This window comes from Dromiciops gliroides, chromosome 3 (genome assembly GCF_019393635.1).
Source record: "Dromiciops gliroides isolate mDroGli1 chromosome 3, mDroGli1.pri, whole genome shotgun sequence".
Taxonomy (NCBI): domain Eukaryota; kingdom Metazoa; phylum Chordata; class Mammalia; order Microbiotheria; family Microbiotheriidae; genus Dromiciops; species Dromiciops gliroides.
Window position 1 is genome coordinate 258,916,908 of NC_057863.1, and position 16,379 is coordinate 258,933,286.

At 35.3% G+C, this 16,379-nt stretch overlaps 1 protein-coding gene across 2 annotated transcripts in view; it reads left to right on the forward strand.

The window, feature by feature from the left end:
* The window catches only part of BACH1 (BTB domain and CNC homolog 1), a 50,987-nt gene extending 35,189 nt beyond the window's left edge, over positions 1 to 15,798 (forward strand). Inside the window, exons 3-5 of one of the 2 annotated variants that reach the window (XM_043997415.1) lie at positions 189 to 1,541; positions 6,830 to 7,036; positions 11,956 to 15,798. In XM_043997415.1, coding sequence (XP_043853350.1) covers positions 189 to 1,541; positions 6,830 to 7,036; positions 11,956 to 12,405 — 2,010 coding nt within the window. In that variant the 3' untranslated portion in view covers positions 12,406 to 15,798. The remainder of the gene's footprint in view (positions 1 to 188; positions 1,542 to 6,829; positions 7,037 to 11,955) is intronic. The other variant, XM_043997416.1, reaches the window with a different exon arrangement.
* Positions 15,799 to 16,379: the final 581 nt, after the last annotated feature.

Here is a 16,379-nt window from a genome sequence, read left to right on the forward strand (position 1 = left end):
ACCAGCCCTGGATTCAGGAGGACCTGAGTTCAAATCTGGCCTCAGACACTTAACACTTACTAGCTGTGTGACCCTGGGCAAGTCACTTAACCCCAATTGCCCTGGGGGGGGGGAAAGAAATGTTTGTTTTTAATTGAACTAAACTTTTAACAGTATGTTAATTATTATTTTTCTGTTTCTTTTGATAGGTAACAGTTAAAGGATTTAATCCCTTGATTCAGTTTGCCTATACAGCTAAGCTTATTTTAAATAAAGACAATGTGGATGACGTATACAAATGTGTTAAATTTTTAGGCGTGCATAACATTGAAGAATCCTGTTTTCAGTTTCTCAGACTTAAATTTTTGAACTCCACAGCAGACCAGCAAGAATACCCAACAAAAAAATGCTTTACATCACACTGTCAGAAAGCCAACACTAAACTTTCACTATTGGATCATGGGGATCTAGAAATAAATGAAGTAGAAGAACTTCTAGAAAATGAACATGTTCCAACTCCTCACTTTAAACTCCATACGTGTAAAGAAAATGTAAAGATACCACCTCCTCTCCAAGAGAGTGCCAATCAAACATATGAATCGTGCTTAGAAAAGGAAGGTGTTCTTGGTTTGCCATCTTTAGGCCCAAAGTACAGGAAATTCCAAAAAGCTTTTGGAACAGATAGAGTTCATATTGCGGAATCCAGTGTTAAAGATATTCAAACATCAACGTTTGTTTCTGTTCAGCCAAATGAATTATCTGCAAATGAAGACATAGAAACCCCAGATTGTACAGATTCACAGATGACTTTAAAACATGAAGATAGTCAAATAGAAATGGCTGATGAGGAAGAAGCAAAGGGGGAAAAAAATTCATGTCAGAGTTCTGTGGCAAAAATAGAGATGACACAGTTTCCCCCAGATCCTTCTGTGGCACCCCATGGACTTTATTCTCTTTCTCTCTTGCACACATATGAACAATATGGTGATTTAAATCTTACAGGTATGCAAAATGCAGCTATGTTAGCTGAAGACCCTTTGACTGGTACAGATACAAGAGCAGATAAAATAGTCACTGAAAATCAAGCTCTGCCTTTGAAATCTGCTTTAGGCCAAAGGGATGACAGGCCTGCATCAACAAATGATCGAAGCAGTGTGGAAAGGGAAGTAGCAGAGCACCTAGCAAAAGGTTTCTGGAGTGACCTTTGCAATACAGACACTAATTGTCAAATTCAGTTTTCACCTGCCCTAGCAAAAGATTGTTCAGAACATGTATTTTCACAAAAAAGGTCAGAGTGTCCCTGGTTAGGTATCAGAATCAGTGAGAGTCCTGAACAGTGTCAAAGAACTTTTACTACACTGAATTCCGTCAGCTGCCCATTTATAAATACTCTTAATACTGAAGAATGTACAAATAATTTGGAAATAGGAAGTGACGATTTTGTACCAGAACCACAGCAAGAACCTTGCTCGTATGAATGTGTGATTAGCTTGGGAGATGATTCTGAAACCGATACAGAAGGGGACAGTGAATCTTATTCAGCCAGAGAACAAGAGTGTGAGGTAAGGAAGAAATTTATCTACATCCTATATGGGGAAACATCTTTGAGACTCTTTAGAAATGTTTATGTCTGGGTCCTTTATAAAATAAAGTCCTAATTATGATTTGTTCATGTTGTCAAACATTGGGCAATTGAAACTGCTCAAGTTTGATAAAGAATTTCAAGAAGAAAAACCTTAACGATTCTATTAACATCAAATATGTGTTTACCTTCAGAAAAATTCACATAATCACCGACCTCCTTGGTCTCTTAACTTAAGGTTCCTGTAAGGTCAGTAATTATTTTGTTGTATTTCTTTGCATCTTACTGAGACAGGCAGTTATGAGACTATTATGTCCATCATTTTACATTAGGTCGTAATCATTTTGCCTGGCCTTCACCAAATGTTTGAATGGTAATAGTGAGTTACCTAAATTGCCAGTGACTAGTTATATGAGAGAAAAAGTGGTCTTTTTATTGTAACGTTTTGCTGGATCTCTATAAGTATTTTTTTATATCACCATTTTATATCCTTAATTTTTTCTTAAATCATTTCAACAACTGGTTTTATTAGCATCATATTTCTTTTTTTTTTGTTTTGTTTTTGTTTTTTTTCTTTTTTAGTGAGGCAATTGGGGTTAAGTGACTTGCCTAGGGTCACACAGCTAGTAAGTGTTAAGTGTCTGAGGCCGGATTTGAACTCAGGTACTCCTGACTTCAGGGCCAGTACTCTATCCACTGCGCCATCTAGCTGCCCCGCATCATATTTCTTTATCACTATTGTCAGTTAAATGTAGCTAGAATGAGATTGTCCTTCATTTTCACCTAATGTAAATCAATGTACTTATGATAACAGCTATTTGCACATCAGTATTCCTACCATTTGTCATGTAAGTTTGAAATAAGCTATATTGGGGGTGGGGAGCAGCTAGTTAATGCAGTTGATAGAGTCCTGGGCCTGCAATCAAGAAGATTTGAGTTCAAATCTGGCCTTGGACACTTACTAACTTTGAAATCCTGGGCAAGTCACTTAACCCTGTTTGCCTCAGTTTCCTCATCTGTAAAAAGAGATGGAAAAGAACATGGCAAACCATTCCAGTATCTTTTGTTTGTTTGGTTGGTTTTTGGTTTGTTTTTTTTTTTGCGGGGCAATGGGGGTTAAGTGACTTGCCCAGGGTCACACAGCTAGTAAGTGTCAAGTGTCTGAGGTTGGATTTGAACTCAGGTCCTCCTGAATCCAGGGCCAGTGCTCTATCCACTGTGCCACCTAGCTGCCCCCCCATTCCAGTATCTTTGCCAAGAAACCCCAAACCAGATACCACTTACCACCTTCTCCTGTTCCCCCTCCAGTACTCTTTGATCCAGTGACAGTGACCTCCTTCTTGTTCCTCAAACAAGACACTTCATCTCTGGACTGGATATTTTCACTGACTATCCCTGATGCCTGCAGTGCCCTTACTCCCCATCTAAAATCACACATTCTAAACTAACATCTAATTCTAAAATCTTATGTAAAATTCCACATTCTACAGAAAGCCTTTCCTAGTCCCTCTTTTTTTTTTTTTTTTGTGGGGCAGTGAGGGTTAAGTAACTTGCCCAGGGTGACAAAGCTAGTGTCAAGTGTCTGAAGTCAGATTTGAACTCAGGTCCTCCTGAATCCAGGGCTGGTGCTTTATCCAATGCACCACCTAGCTGCGCCCCCCCGCCCCAGTCTCTCTTAATTCTAATGTCTTCCCTCTCTTGCTTATATCGTGTTTATCCTGGATATTGCGTCTTTGTACATTGTTGCTTGAGTGTTTTCCCCAATGGATTGTTTTGTGTCTTTTGTGTTTCTTTGTATACCCACCACTAAGCTTGGTGCCTGACATGCAGTATGAGTTTATGATAAATGTTTCTTGACTGACTGATAGATTCTGTTCTGGCCTCTTATTTTAATTTAACTCTCTATGTCTTTCTGCTTCAATTGTGCTTCTTGTAAAGAACATATAGTTGGATTCTGTTTTCCAATTCAGGCTGCTATTTTAGTCTATTTTATGGATAAGTTCATCCCATTCACATTGTTTTGGTTGGTTTTTTTTTTTGCAGGGCAATGGGGGTTAGGTGACTTGCCCAGGGTCACACAGCTAGTAAGTGTCAAGTGTCTGAGGTCGGATTTGAACTCAGGTACTCCTGAATTCAGGGCCGCTGCTCTATCCACTGCGCCACCTAGCTGCCCCCCATTCACATTGTTATAATTTCTAATTTTGTTATTCCCTTTTATTTTGTTCTCTTTTACTTCTTTTAAGGGTTTGTTTTGCTTCTAATTTTTCCCTCAATCTAACTTCCTTTTTCTTGTTCTTTACATTAATCCCTTTCCCATCTCTCTGTCTGTTGGGTTAAAATGTATTTATGTACCCAATTGTGTGTGTATGCATATATATTCTTCCCCCCTTTGACCAGTTCAGATGAAAGTGAGAGTCAAATGTCACTTGTTCCCCACTCACAGTCCCTCCTCCTTGTGTACTCGTATATTTTACTTGTATATTCCATTTATATTTGACAATTTTCCCCACTCTTCTTTCCTTTCCCCTACCTTTTCCATTCTTTTTTTTTTTTTTAGTGAGGCAATTGGGGCTAAGTGACTTGCCCAGGGTCACACAGCTAGTAAGTGTTAAGTGTCTGAGGCCAGATTTGAACTCAGGTACTCCTGACTCCAGGGCCGGTGCTCTGTCCGCTGTGCCATCTAGCTGCCCCTCCATTCTTTCTTTTAAGATCATTAAAACATAAAAGAATTACTCTGAGGCCCTTTGCCAAATTTGCCTCCCTCTGCAACCTATTGCTCCATATAAGAAAGTAAATAATTTAACCTTGCTTAGTCCCCTGTGTTTTCTTTGTCCATGTTTATCTTTATATGCTTCTCTTGGCTCCTGTATTTGTATGTCCATTGTTCTACTCAGCTCTGATCTTTTCATCAAGAATTTTTGGAAGTCCTCTGTTTCTTTAAAAGTCTGTTTTCCCCTCTGTAGAATTATACTCAGTTTTGTGGGGTAAGTTATTGTTTATATATTCTTTCTGGAATATCATTTTCTGGACTTTCTGTTCCTTTATGATGGTGGCTGCTAAATCTTGTGTTACACTATGGCTTTTTGGTACTTGAATTCTTTCTTTCTGGCCACTTGCAATATATATATATATATATTTTTCTTTGACCTAGGGGCTTTGTGTTTTGGCTATAATATTCCTGGGAATTTTCATTTTGGGGTTTCTTTCAGTTGTCCAATAGCTTCTTTCAATTTCTTCTTTACTTTCTGTTTCTAAGAGCTCTGGGCATATTTTTGTTCTTATGTTGATATGTTATTTAGGCACTCATTTTTGGTCATGACTTTTTGATAGTCCTGTGATTTTTAAATCTCTTGATCTGTTTAAGTCAGTTTTTGCTGTGAGATACCTTACATTTTCTTTTTCTTTTTTCTTCAGTCTTAACCTTCTTTTAATATTTCTCATTGTCTCATTGAGTCATTACCTTCTATTTTGTCACTTCTGATTTTCAGGGAATTATTTTCTTAGGTAAAATTTTGTACTTCTTGTTCCAAGTATGCTTTCCAAGTATACCTTTATACATTCCATACCTTTCATTTTGTTTTTAAAATCATTTTTTAGCTCTTTTTTTAGTACTTTTGCTTTAACTCTTCTGTGGATTCTAGTTGGACTTGTAGCCAAGCTGTATTTTTCTTTGAGGCTGTTCTTATGACATTCCCTTCTTCTGAGTTTGTGTCTTGCTTTCCCTGTCCTAATGATAGCTCTTTATGGTGGGTTTCTTTTTTTGTTTGCTCCTTTTTCCAGCCTACTTTTTGACTTTCAGCTTACTTCTTGACTTTGACATTAGAATAAAAATTCAGATTTTTCAAATCTTCATTTAGTCTAATGATAGAACTAATATTGAACAATGGATCCAATTTCTATCCTCTTTCCAATAACAAAGATCAAGAACATAGATGTTAGTTTGGAAGTGTGGCCTTTGTGAATTTCTTTCTTTCTTTTTTTTTTTGGTGAGGCAATTGGTGGTAAGTGACTTGCCCAGGGTCACTCAGCTAGTAAGTGTCAAGTGTCTGAGGTCGAATTTGAACTCAGGTTCTCCCGAATCCAGGGCCAGTGCTCTATCCACTCTGCTACCTAGCTGTACCCTTTGCAAATTTCTTTATGTGGGACAGGACTTGAGAAGAAGTGTGTCTGCCCTCTACTTGTGTTCTTTTATGTTCTGCTGCTTTTGCAGCTGTGAATTGTGGCTTGCAAGTTTTTAATGCCTCCAGAATAATGTGGTCCATGACAAAGTATGCTGTTCACTGCCCTCCTGATCTGAGCTCTGCAAATTTCTGACCCAGGTCTTGGGTCTGTCAGCTTGTGTGTAGTTGAGGGTTTCAGTAGATTGTTGCTGGTCTCAGCCACTATTAGTCTTTGGGAGGCTCTGCAGTCACCAAACTGCAGGCTCCCATTTAGTCTAGGTCTCCTGTCCTCATTAGTTCATTGTAGATTTACATTCTGAGCTGGAGGGTAGACTGAGTCCCTGTTCTGCCCTTTGTTTCAGAGCCACAGAGCTACTTTTTGCTTCCAGAACTTGTTCTTCGATCAGTACACAGCAAGCGTAGAATCCCTGCTTCCATCTGACCTACTCAGTAATGGCTATCTTTGAGTCCCTGGGCCAGGAATGTTTCTTGTTGTGGTGCAGTTCTGGTTAGACCCTGTATCCAGTACTGGCCAAACTGTCTTTATAAGCTTCCCTGATTAAGAAATTCAAGAAAAAGTTACAGTGAGTCATTTTCCAAATGACTCACTGTAACTTTTTCTTGAATTTCTTAATCAGAATTTGTTTTGGTATATTTTCTGGGTCTTTGTGGATGAGGTTTGGTGGCGGCATTAGGCTGTATTTCTTTCTACTACTTTGACATCTTGACTCCACTCTCATCACTTTCATTTGTGGATTAAATGAAGGAGGATTTTTTTCTCCCCTCTATCCTACTCAGAAAACCATCCTTGGGCCAAAGAATTTTATAAAGAGGAAAATAAATAGTTGATATGTTCATTAGTTTTGTTGAACTGAGTCTTAATAGTATATGCAGTCTCCTCCAAAGTAAATGAGAACTTTGAAATTCCTGGCTTCTGTTATTAGAAAGAGTATAGAAATTGGATCCCTTGTTCAGTATTAGTTTTATCATTGGACTAAATGAAGATTGTTTTTGAAAAATCTGAGTTTTTATTTCTTATATTTGATTTCATTTCCAGCATATTCTGTTTTTTAAAAAAGTAAATCCCTGTTAATTCTGTCTGGTTTAGGTTAAACTGCCATTCAATGCACAAAGAATCATTTCACTTTCTCGAAATGATTTTCAGTCCATGCTGAAAATGCATAAGTTGACTCCAGAACAGCTGGATTGTATACATGATATTCGAAGACGAAGTAAAAATAGAATTGCTGCACAGCGTTGTCGAAAAAGAAAACTTGACTGCATACAGAATCTTGAGTTAGAAATTGAAAAGTTGGTAAGTAAATATTATTTCCTATTTTAAACTAATTCAAATATTTTCTTTGAATTACTGTTGATTCCAAAACCAGTTATAAATAACCCAGTTCAATCTTCTGTTTTGCCCAGTATAAATATTACTGGCTTTTTAAAAAGGGGAGGGAAGGGAACAAGCATTGATTTAGAGCCTACTATGTTTTGGGCACTGTTAAGGTGCTTTACAAATATTATCTCATTTGATGCTAACAACTCTGAAGTGGGTGCTATTATTATCTCTATTTTATAGTTGAATAAATTGTTGTGCCTGGCTGAATTGGCAGCTTGTAAGCGTCACATGCTGCAATTATTTTCTCAGGGGGGGAGTCATGAATGATATAAAATGTACTATCAGTCCCTGTTTTGTAATTCAAAAATTTCCTCACTATAACACAAAGGAAAGTAAGAATAAAAATAGGAATAGAAATTCGAATTCATAGAGCTTAAGAACAAGGTCCATTTTTGCCTGCCAAAAGGTACTTAAGAGTTAAATCAGGTACTTAGCAATTAAGAGAAACCCAATTTAAAGAGACAGGAACATATGGAGATAGAGGAAAATTTTCTTACCAAACTGGAAGATCAGAAGATCACAAGGTTCAACATCTCCTTATCGCAGTCGCCATCTGAATAGTTGCTATCTGTGAGGTGGTTAAAATTCTAGCTAGACTGTCTAAAAATCCAGTGAGTGGTCATCAATAAATTAGAAACTTTAGCAAGAGTTTAGACTTTTAAGCATTTATTAAGGAGCATAAGAATTTGGTGAGGAGAGAGAAAGAGGCCAAGATGCCTTCATCTATCTATCTAAGGGAGCCAGCATCTCTGCTCTACTCCATAAGAGGTCCCCTCAAAAGGGAGAGAGCCTCACCTCTTCTTTGTCCCAGAAACCTCCCTCAAAAACGGAAACAGGGCCATCCACCCACACACAGCTCCAAGCTAATTGGCTGGTAGCTTTGATCGACAGTACCCACGAGCACACATCATTTCCTGACGACAAGGCCACATGGCTTGTCCTCAGGCCAGAGCTCACAAATGATGCCTCCCAGCAGGGGGCATTATTCCAACTCTCACAATATGATTGTATGATTTATATTAAAATCAGTTCTCAAATATTAATAATTTTATTCAGCAAAAGTAGGAACTTCTACTTTGTATGTAGATTATATAAAAAAATTATTGATTTACTTACTAGAAAACCTTTTTTTTTTAAGCCAAATGGGAAATAGTTGAATTTACTAAATTGATATGTAATACAGTAGTGACATATAAAGTAGGCTTAACTGATAGAATCCATAGTTGAGCATGACTTTATAGGAATAGGGGAAACCTCCTTAGCATTTTCCTTTGGCTGCTTAGGCATCCTCCTTTAGGAGTCCTGGAGGGAAAAAAATCATGTTGCCATCTTTTCTAGATCAGAATTTGCTTCAAGGATTAATACCTGCAATGACAATTTATTTCACTTGTTAATTTAGCATTTTAAGTTAGTCTTTCTACTCCCCTATCACTGATAATACCTCTGGCTCATGACTACCTCCCCTATATTAGAATGTAAGCTCTTTGAGATCTAGACCTGTCTTTTCTCTTGGTATCTTCTCTTTGTCTTTGTTTTTTTTTTTTTTTTTATCCTTAGCAGTTTGTACAATGCTTGGTACCTAGGAAATACTTTTTCATTACTTTTTCTTTATTCTTCTGTCCAGTTTTATTTTCATGTAATTAAAACAGGCAACTATAATTTTCTTACCCTTTTACTCTTCATTTGTTGTTTGAGCAGTGCAATATAGTTGGATATAAGTCCCTGGACTTGAAGACAAGCCGACTTAGTTCAATCTTGCCCCAAATACTTCTTAGTTCAGGAACTTTGAGTTTCTTTAGCCACTCTTTGCTTCAGTTATCTAATCTCTAAAATGAGGGAGTTGAAGTCATTGCAATGGCTCCTTTCCTAAGGTCCTTTCCCTAAATCAGTGGTCCTATGAATTTATCGTGCTTGTCATTTATAGGTGAACTGTTCTGACTCAAAAAGTTTTTGTGTGTATTAATGAAATCTTTTTAGAATGCATTACTACTATATTAGCAACTAGTATAATTCCTGGCACAGATTAGGCACTTAAATGATCAAACCTGTATTTTAGGAATATCAGTTTAGTAGGTATGTAGAGAAGCAGTTAAAAGTAGAAAGATCAAGTAGGCAGCTGTTGAAGTAATCCATATGAAATATGATTAGGACTCAAGTTAGAGGTTGTACATGTAGAGTTAAAGTAACCAATATGAGAGAGATATCGAAATAAAATCAATAAAGCTTGGCAACCAAAATGATGACTGAGAGAATATTAATGCTTATCATCCTTGATTTTCTCATCTTTGTTTAATCTTTATGTAAGGGATTGACATTACATTTATCTTGAAAATATGAGAAATAGCAATGAAAATATGAGAAGAGTGTCATTTTTCCACATATGATTCCCACACTACCTCTTCAGGGTCACACAGTATTTGATGTGGTAAAACAAAATGCCCACCTGGATAATCCATAGGCATTTCAAATTCAATATATATAAAATAGAACTTAGGTTTTTCCTAAAATGTTTGACCTCTCTAACTTCTTTCTTTCTGTTTATAGCACCATCATCTTTCCAGAAACTCAAGTTTACAATCTTAGAATGAATCATGACTTTTCCTTCTCTTTCATCTCTCATAGCTAATCAATTATAAAAAATTCATTCTTTCCACATTTTGCATATATCCCCTTCTTTTGACACAGCCTCTACTTTAGTTTTCCCCTCATCATCTCTTGTGTCTACTTGGTCTTCTCCCTCACGTCCCATCTCCAAATCAGAGTCCCAGTATTTTTCTAGAATGAAATACAACGTTCTTAGACTGTAGTTTACAGGCCTCTGTAGTCTGGCCCCCAGAGCCAAATCATATATCATTTACCTTGTATTCTCTGTTCCAGTCAAATCAGCTTGCTAGCTGTTCCTGTATATTATGTTGTATCTCCCACATCTGTGTATTGGTATACGCTGTCTTCTGTGTTTGGAGTACAATTTGGCCTCACACACTTCCTATAATCCCTAGCTTTCTTTAGAGCCCAGCTCAACTCAGTTAACACCTTTTACACAAAACCTTGCCGGACTATCCCAGTTATTAGTATTCTTCCCTCTCTTGAATTTACTTTGTATTAGTTTATCTTCATGAACTGTATTGCCGTTGTCCATACCACCCAGTACAATTAAGCTCTTTACCTATTTTTTGTGTAGTCTTTGTATTCCTAGCACCTGGCAGAATGCTTTGCAAATAGTAGTCACTTTAGTAAATGTTCATTGAATTGTATTCTGATAAGCCATGTACTGATTTTCTTGTCTCATCTCAGCATTTGCTGTTTAAACTTCACAGGTTGCTGTTTGTGGTTTTAATCCTCATGGTCTCATTTTCAGTTGGTATTAATTATAGTTGACATGCTTTTAGTCATCACCTAAAATTTTTTTTCTTCAAAGATATAGTGGTTTGTTACTATGTCTTAACCCCTTTGAAATGAATATAACTTATTATATAATAACAATTATTTAATCATTGACCATCTTCTCCTGAATACTCCCTCACCTTAATATGAACAATTATAATTGTTTCCCGAGGGGTGGGGACTGGTTAGGTGTGTCTGTCCTTTGGTTTAGTTTCTCAAGAAGAAGGTTCTTTTTTGATTTACTCCAGAAAACTTCTGGGGTACGGCCCGTAACAGTAGAATATGTAGCATCCAACCATATCCTGCATATCCTCTTGCAGACCTTAGCATTGCTTATCAGCACACTGGGGTCATGTCCTGCCACACCTTATACCCGAGGTGGGAGAAAGAGCTACTCTTCCTTCTGTCTTGGGGGTGTTGGTATCTTTAGGTTTCTTAGGGTTCCACTGCATTCCCATAACAATAAAAAGGAATTGGAAACAAAATAGATGCCCATCAATTGGGAAATGGCTAAACAAATTGTGATACACCAAAGTAATGGAATATTACCCTTTCATGGAGTTGGAAGGTCCACAAGTATTATACGTTGTACATGTTTTTGGACTTTTTCAATGTGTTAGAAATGTGTGCTGATTTTTTTTTTTCCTCTTTCAAAGAAATGTTTTTTATGAGATGGCTCTCTGAGACTGGGAGAGGGAGGACAGGTCCTCAGAATAACTATGATGGTGTCAGCAACAGAAAACATCAATACAAACTTAAAGGGGAAAAAGTTTGTTTTAAGTTAGACAAATCTCATCTTTACATAAAGCAATTGATCCAGCATTCACTTATTTAGCAACCTCAGCTCAGAGGGCTGCCAAGAACTAGAAAATAAGCCCAAACACATTACATGCACAATAAAATGTTTTTGGCATTCCAGATAAGTTGTTAAAGGCTCATAAGAGAAATCCCCTGAGTTCCCTCCCAGGTGACTTTTATTATTTTAACCAAACTGTTAGAACAGTATGTATTTGATTTTTCCAGCCCACAGCAAATTAGAAGAATTCTGTTGAGAGCAGCAAAACATTGACAGCAAGGAAGTAAGCATAAAAACTGCAAAAAAGTTAATACAAGCTCAAATTATAGCAGTTTGGTAAATTTACTACAACAGTAAACAACTATACTATCCAGTCAATCCTGAGTCATTAAAAAAATTACACGAAATAAGGAAATTGAGATCAGGAAAAAATATAGTACAAATTTTAGACAAATTCTCTGAAAAACCATTTCAAAGTTTTGGGTGTTCAGAAGGGTAACTGTCAGTTATTTGGAGAGTCTAGCATATGCGATGTAGGCCATTCCTCAGTATTTCAGTGAGACATTTGTGCTGTTTAATCTTTCTTATGAGTTTTGGTTTCTGTTACTAAGGCAGAAAATACCATGGATTTTTTTTTTTTATTTCTCTACAGCAAAAGGAGAAGGAGAGTTTACTAAAAGAAAGAGATCATATTTTATCTACACTGGGTGAAACAAAGCAGAACTTAACTGGACTTTGCCAGCAGGTATGCAAAGAAGCAGCTTTAAGTCATGAACAGATCCAGATACTTGCAAAGTACTCTGCCTCAGATTGCCCACTTACATTATTAATTTCTGAAAAAGAAAAAACTACTCCTGACTCTGAACTTGTGCCACCATCATGTATGGATTTACCTCATGGGCTTCCAAATGTTCCAATGGCCAGAGAACAAAGTTCCCCTTATCCATGTGTAAGAGAAACAAATGATTCAATGCAGGAACAACAGCAAGATTCCTATCAGAACTCCCCACGAACTTCATCATTGCTTATAGAACAATGTTGTCAGAGTGGTGGCATCACAGATTTCTGTCAGGTGACTGGTAAATGCACTGCTGATGATTAAAGCAATTTTATTTCCTTTCTACCATTTACTTTTGTGATCAAGTTTTTTGTATTAACGTGAAACTCTAATATAGGTTCCAAACATTAGTTTCTGCTAAGTTTGCTGTTAAGCATGTTTCTTTTAAATTGATATTGTCATCCCCTTCATTAGAAAATCAGAAATAAGTTTTATTAGAAAGTATTTTGATTTGTATGGAATAATTACACCTGAGAATATGGCAAACCTTTAAAAAATCACATAAGATAGTAGTTTTAATTTGTTACCGTTAATACTGGAATGGTTTGGAAAAGTCTAGCACCTTTTTTGGGGGGCTGGGGGACTGCTAGTGATCCTTAAAAATTTAAAAACATAAAAAATCAGATTTCAAGTCATCAGTGAATATTTATTACATGGCTGCTGTGTTTTAAGCACTGTGTTAAGTGCTTGGAGATGCAAGGAGGGAGAAAGACAGTTCATGTCCTCAAGAAGTTTACAGTCTACTGGGAAGACAAAATACAAACAACTATGTAGAAATAAGATATATACAGGATAAATTTTGGATTATCTTAAAGGGAACACACTAATGTTGAGGGGTGGTGGGAAAAGCTTCTTGCAGAAAGTAGAATTTTAGCTGACATTAATTTAAGGAAGTCAGGAGGAAGAGATGAAACCAAAGAGAATTCCAAGAATGAAATAGGTAGTGATAAAATGGAAGATAAAAGTATCTTGTATGAAGAACAAAATAGGTAGGAGGCCAGTGTCATTGAATCAAAGAGTATGTGGAGGGAGAATAAGGTGCAACACTTCTAAATTTTTAAGTATTACATATTTTTTTAAGATATTAAAAAAAAAACCTCCCCCCCTGTTATCAATAAATAGAAGAATGCCTATTTTAGGGAAAACTTGGCAAATAGACTTCCCAAATTCAAGAAGTTGGAAAATACATTCTCATGAATTAAGTACAAAATTCTGTTAATCAGGGGCACCTAGGTGGTTCAGTGGATAAAGCACTGGTCCTGGATTCAGGCAGACCTGAGTTCAAATCTAGCCTCAGACACTTGACACTTACTAGCTGTGTGACCCTGGGCAAGTCACTTAACTCTCATTGCCCCACAAAAAACCACCACAAAACAAAAACAGAAACAAAAACAAAATTCTGTTAATCATATTTCTGCTAATATAGAAGAGCTCAAATAATCAAGTAATATGTTTAATTTATTAACAAACAACTTATGAGTCTTTTGGGGCATATTACTTGACGCCACTATGGAACTACATTTTAAGGTTTGAGGTTTAATGTCTTTTCCCCTGAATTAAATTATTAACAATTTTTCCTTTTCACTGATAAAGATAACTAAAAGGGAGAAGGAGATTTGCAAGAATTCATCAGACATATGTCAGTCAACAAGCATTTATTAAGCAACATGCTTTTCTGTCATGTTGGGACATACTTGTTGAAAAAGCATTAATCAGTAAAGCACTAAAATTTCACTAGTTTGGAAGCTTAATTAAATTTTCTGAATAGGGTTATATCCACTTACATAGTACAACGGCACAGTCACCTTAACTTGAATGTTTTTGTAAAATTCTGAATTTTAATTTGATTATAAAATATAAAATCATATAAAATGATATTTAATTCTTTGGTAAAGGCTTAGTTACTAAGGACATTTCATTGAAAAAGTATCCAAAATGAGCTGGTCTTTGGAGTGGCTGGTTCCATGATTGGATTTGTCCTAAGTCTTTAGAATGACTTATCATGAAAAATATTAGTGTTTTGAGAAATAAACTCATAGTGTATTGAATGATCCTAAAAATACACCTCCCATAACCTACATTGGGACCAATCTTAATATTTAGAAATTTAAGAAATTTTAATTTTCTTCCCGTTTTTGATGTGGGAAAATTCTCTAGTATTTTAATTGCTTATAAATTACAGATGTTGTAACAAGAAATGAATTAGGTTTTGGTTTATTCTCTATAGACTTGAAGAAACATTTAAAACATTTTTATAATTGTAAATCACATGAAATAGATGAAAACAACTGTATATAAATGATCTATAGCCATTTTTAAATTTCATTCTTGATTTTTCAGCTTCACACAGTTGAGTATAAATTTTTTTTCTGATTTGCAAAATGTCAACTCTTGTATAAGCCAATGGCTAGAATCTTTGATTCCCTACCTCATTATACACATAAATGTTTTTCATATCAGCATGTGTATATGCAAAAATGTCAAATAATCTGCTCTTACTACTGCTGTAAGTATTGGTAGGTTATTCAGTATTTTATGACAAAGCTTCATTGTCTCTAGAGTTTAAAAATAATTTTCACAGCACTGGGTTTTAAATCTACATAGTCAAATATGTAACTAAACTAGCCTGTGGAATCCTTTTCTAAAGTTTGGCCAATAATTAAAATGTTTATTTCTTGATACTGAATATTATTCCTTATAACCAGCATGTAATACAAATAACTACACTACCTCATATGCAAGTGATTGTCAAGTTATAAAACATGTTCAGAGAATATTTTAAAGAATTTTAAAACATTTTTGCTTTTCCCCTTGATGAGGTGGGGAAGTTTTATTCTGTATATTGCATAGATTGTGCACGTGACGGAATGACAACATAATACAATGGATACCTTGACCACCATTTGCAGTTCTTCAGTTTGCTATGGATACATTCTTTGTACATGATATGCAGAACCATTTGTTTCATCCTTCTGTACTTTGTTTAATGTTTCATGTCTTATGTAATTTTCTGAAAACAATTACATTTAACACAGTCTTAATTGTATTATGTTATTTTTTAGACTTTAAAAAATAATTTTAATACTAATGGCAAATTATGTGCTACTCAGAATTAATGTGAATATCATATCTGTGCTAAATATTTTTCTTATTTTTGAAAATATCTGTTGAAGATTAATGTTTAATCATCTACATTTTAGTAATTAGAAAATATATTTAATGCAGTAAGAATAAAGATTGCATGTAGATTCTGAGTCATCAATTTGAAAGAAAACATGGCAATATTATAAATTCTCAGGTGAACATTTTTTTAGTCACGAAACATGTATTTTGAATTTCTAAGTGTTTTAAGTGTTAATGCATGTAGTAAACCACATTTTGAAACTTTTGGGGCAAAATGTAAACTTAGCCATAAAAATTAAAAATGGCAGACTGATTGTAAAATCTAAAATAACATCTTTGTATCTTTTTTCATCTTTCTAATATAAAATCATTATTCTTCCTAATAAGGCAAGATCTTATTAAAAGTATAATTCTGTAATACTTCAGTTATACCTCTTTTATCTTGCTGTTTTTTAACCTGTTGTTGGTTAAAAATAGCCAAATCCAAGACATTAGTTTCTTTGCTCCTTGGTAATAAATTTGCTGTTGAATAAATACCTGAATTTATTTAATAATGAATATTGTTAATATTTTGTTTACGTGTGTTGTGGAAATTCACTAATCTTAGACTTTTGTGAAAACATTGGGCCTGGCATGGGCTTTATGTGAACATAAATGTTAGTAAATATCATGTGTAACAAGAATGGGTATTCATCCCAGGATCCAGATGTCTAAGCAAGCACAGATTTTAACCTCTGCTTTTTTTTTTTTAATGTTTAATTCCAATTCTTTATGAGAGAAGTACTCCCTAAGATTCTACATTGGGGCAAGATTCGTGTCTGGTAAATCAGACAACTATTTGCCATTTCCCACCTTATTTTAGTCTTAGTTTAGAACTTTAACTCTGCTTTAAAAAAAAAAAAGTTTTTGGTTGATTTTTTTGTTTGTTTCTTGCATCACCGTGGTGTCCTGTAGTATTTTGTGGATGAGGAAAAAAAGTTAGCACAACTGATAGTCTCAAAACATGTACAGTATATATATTGTTTAAAAAAATTATTAACTAGCTAATCTTAATCTGAAAAATGTATAACTGTACTTATAATTTTTCATATAATTATAATTTTTATATAACTTTA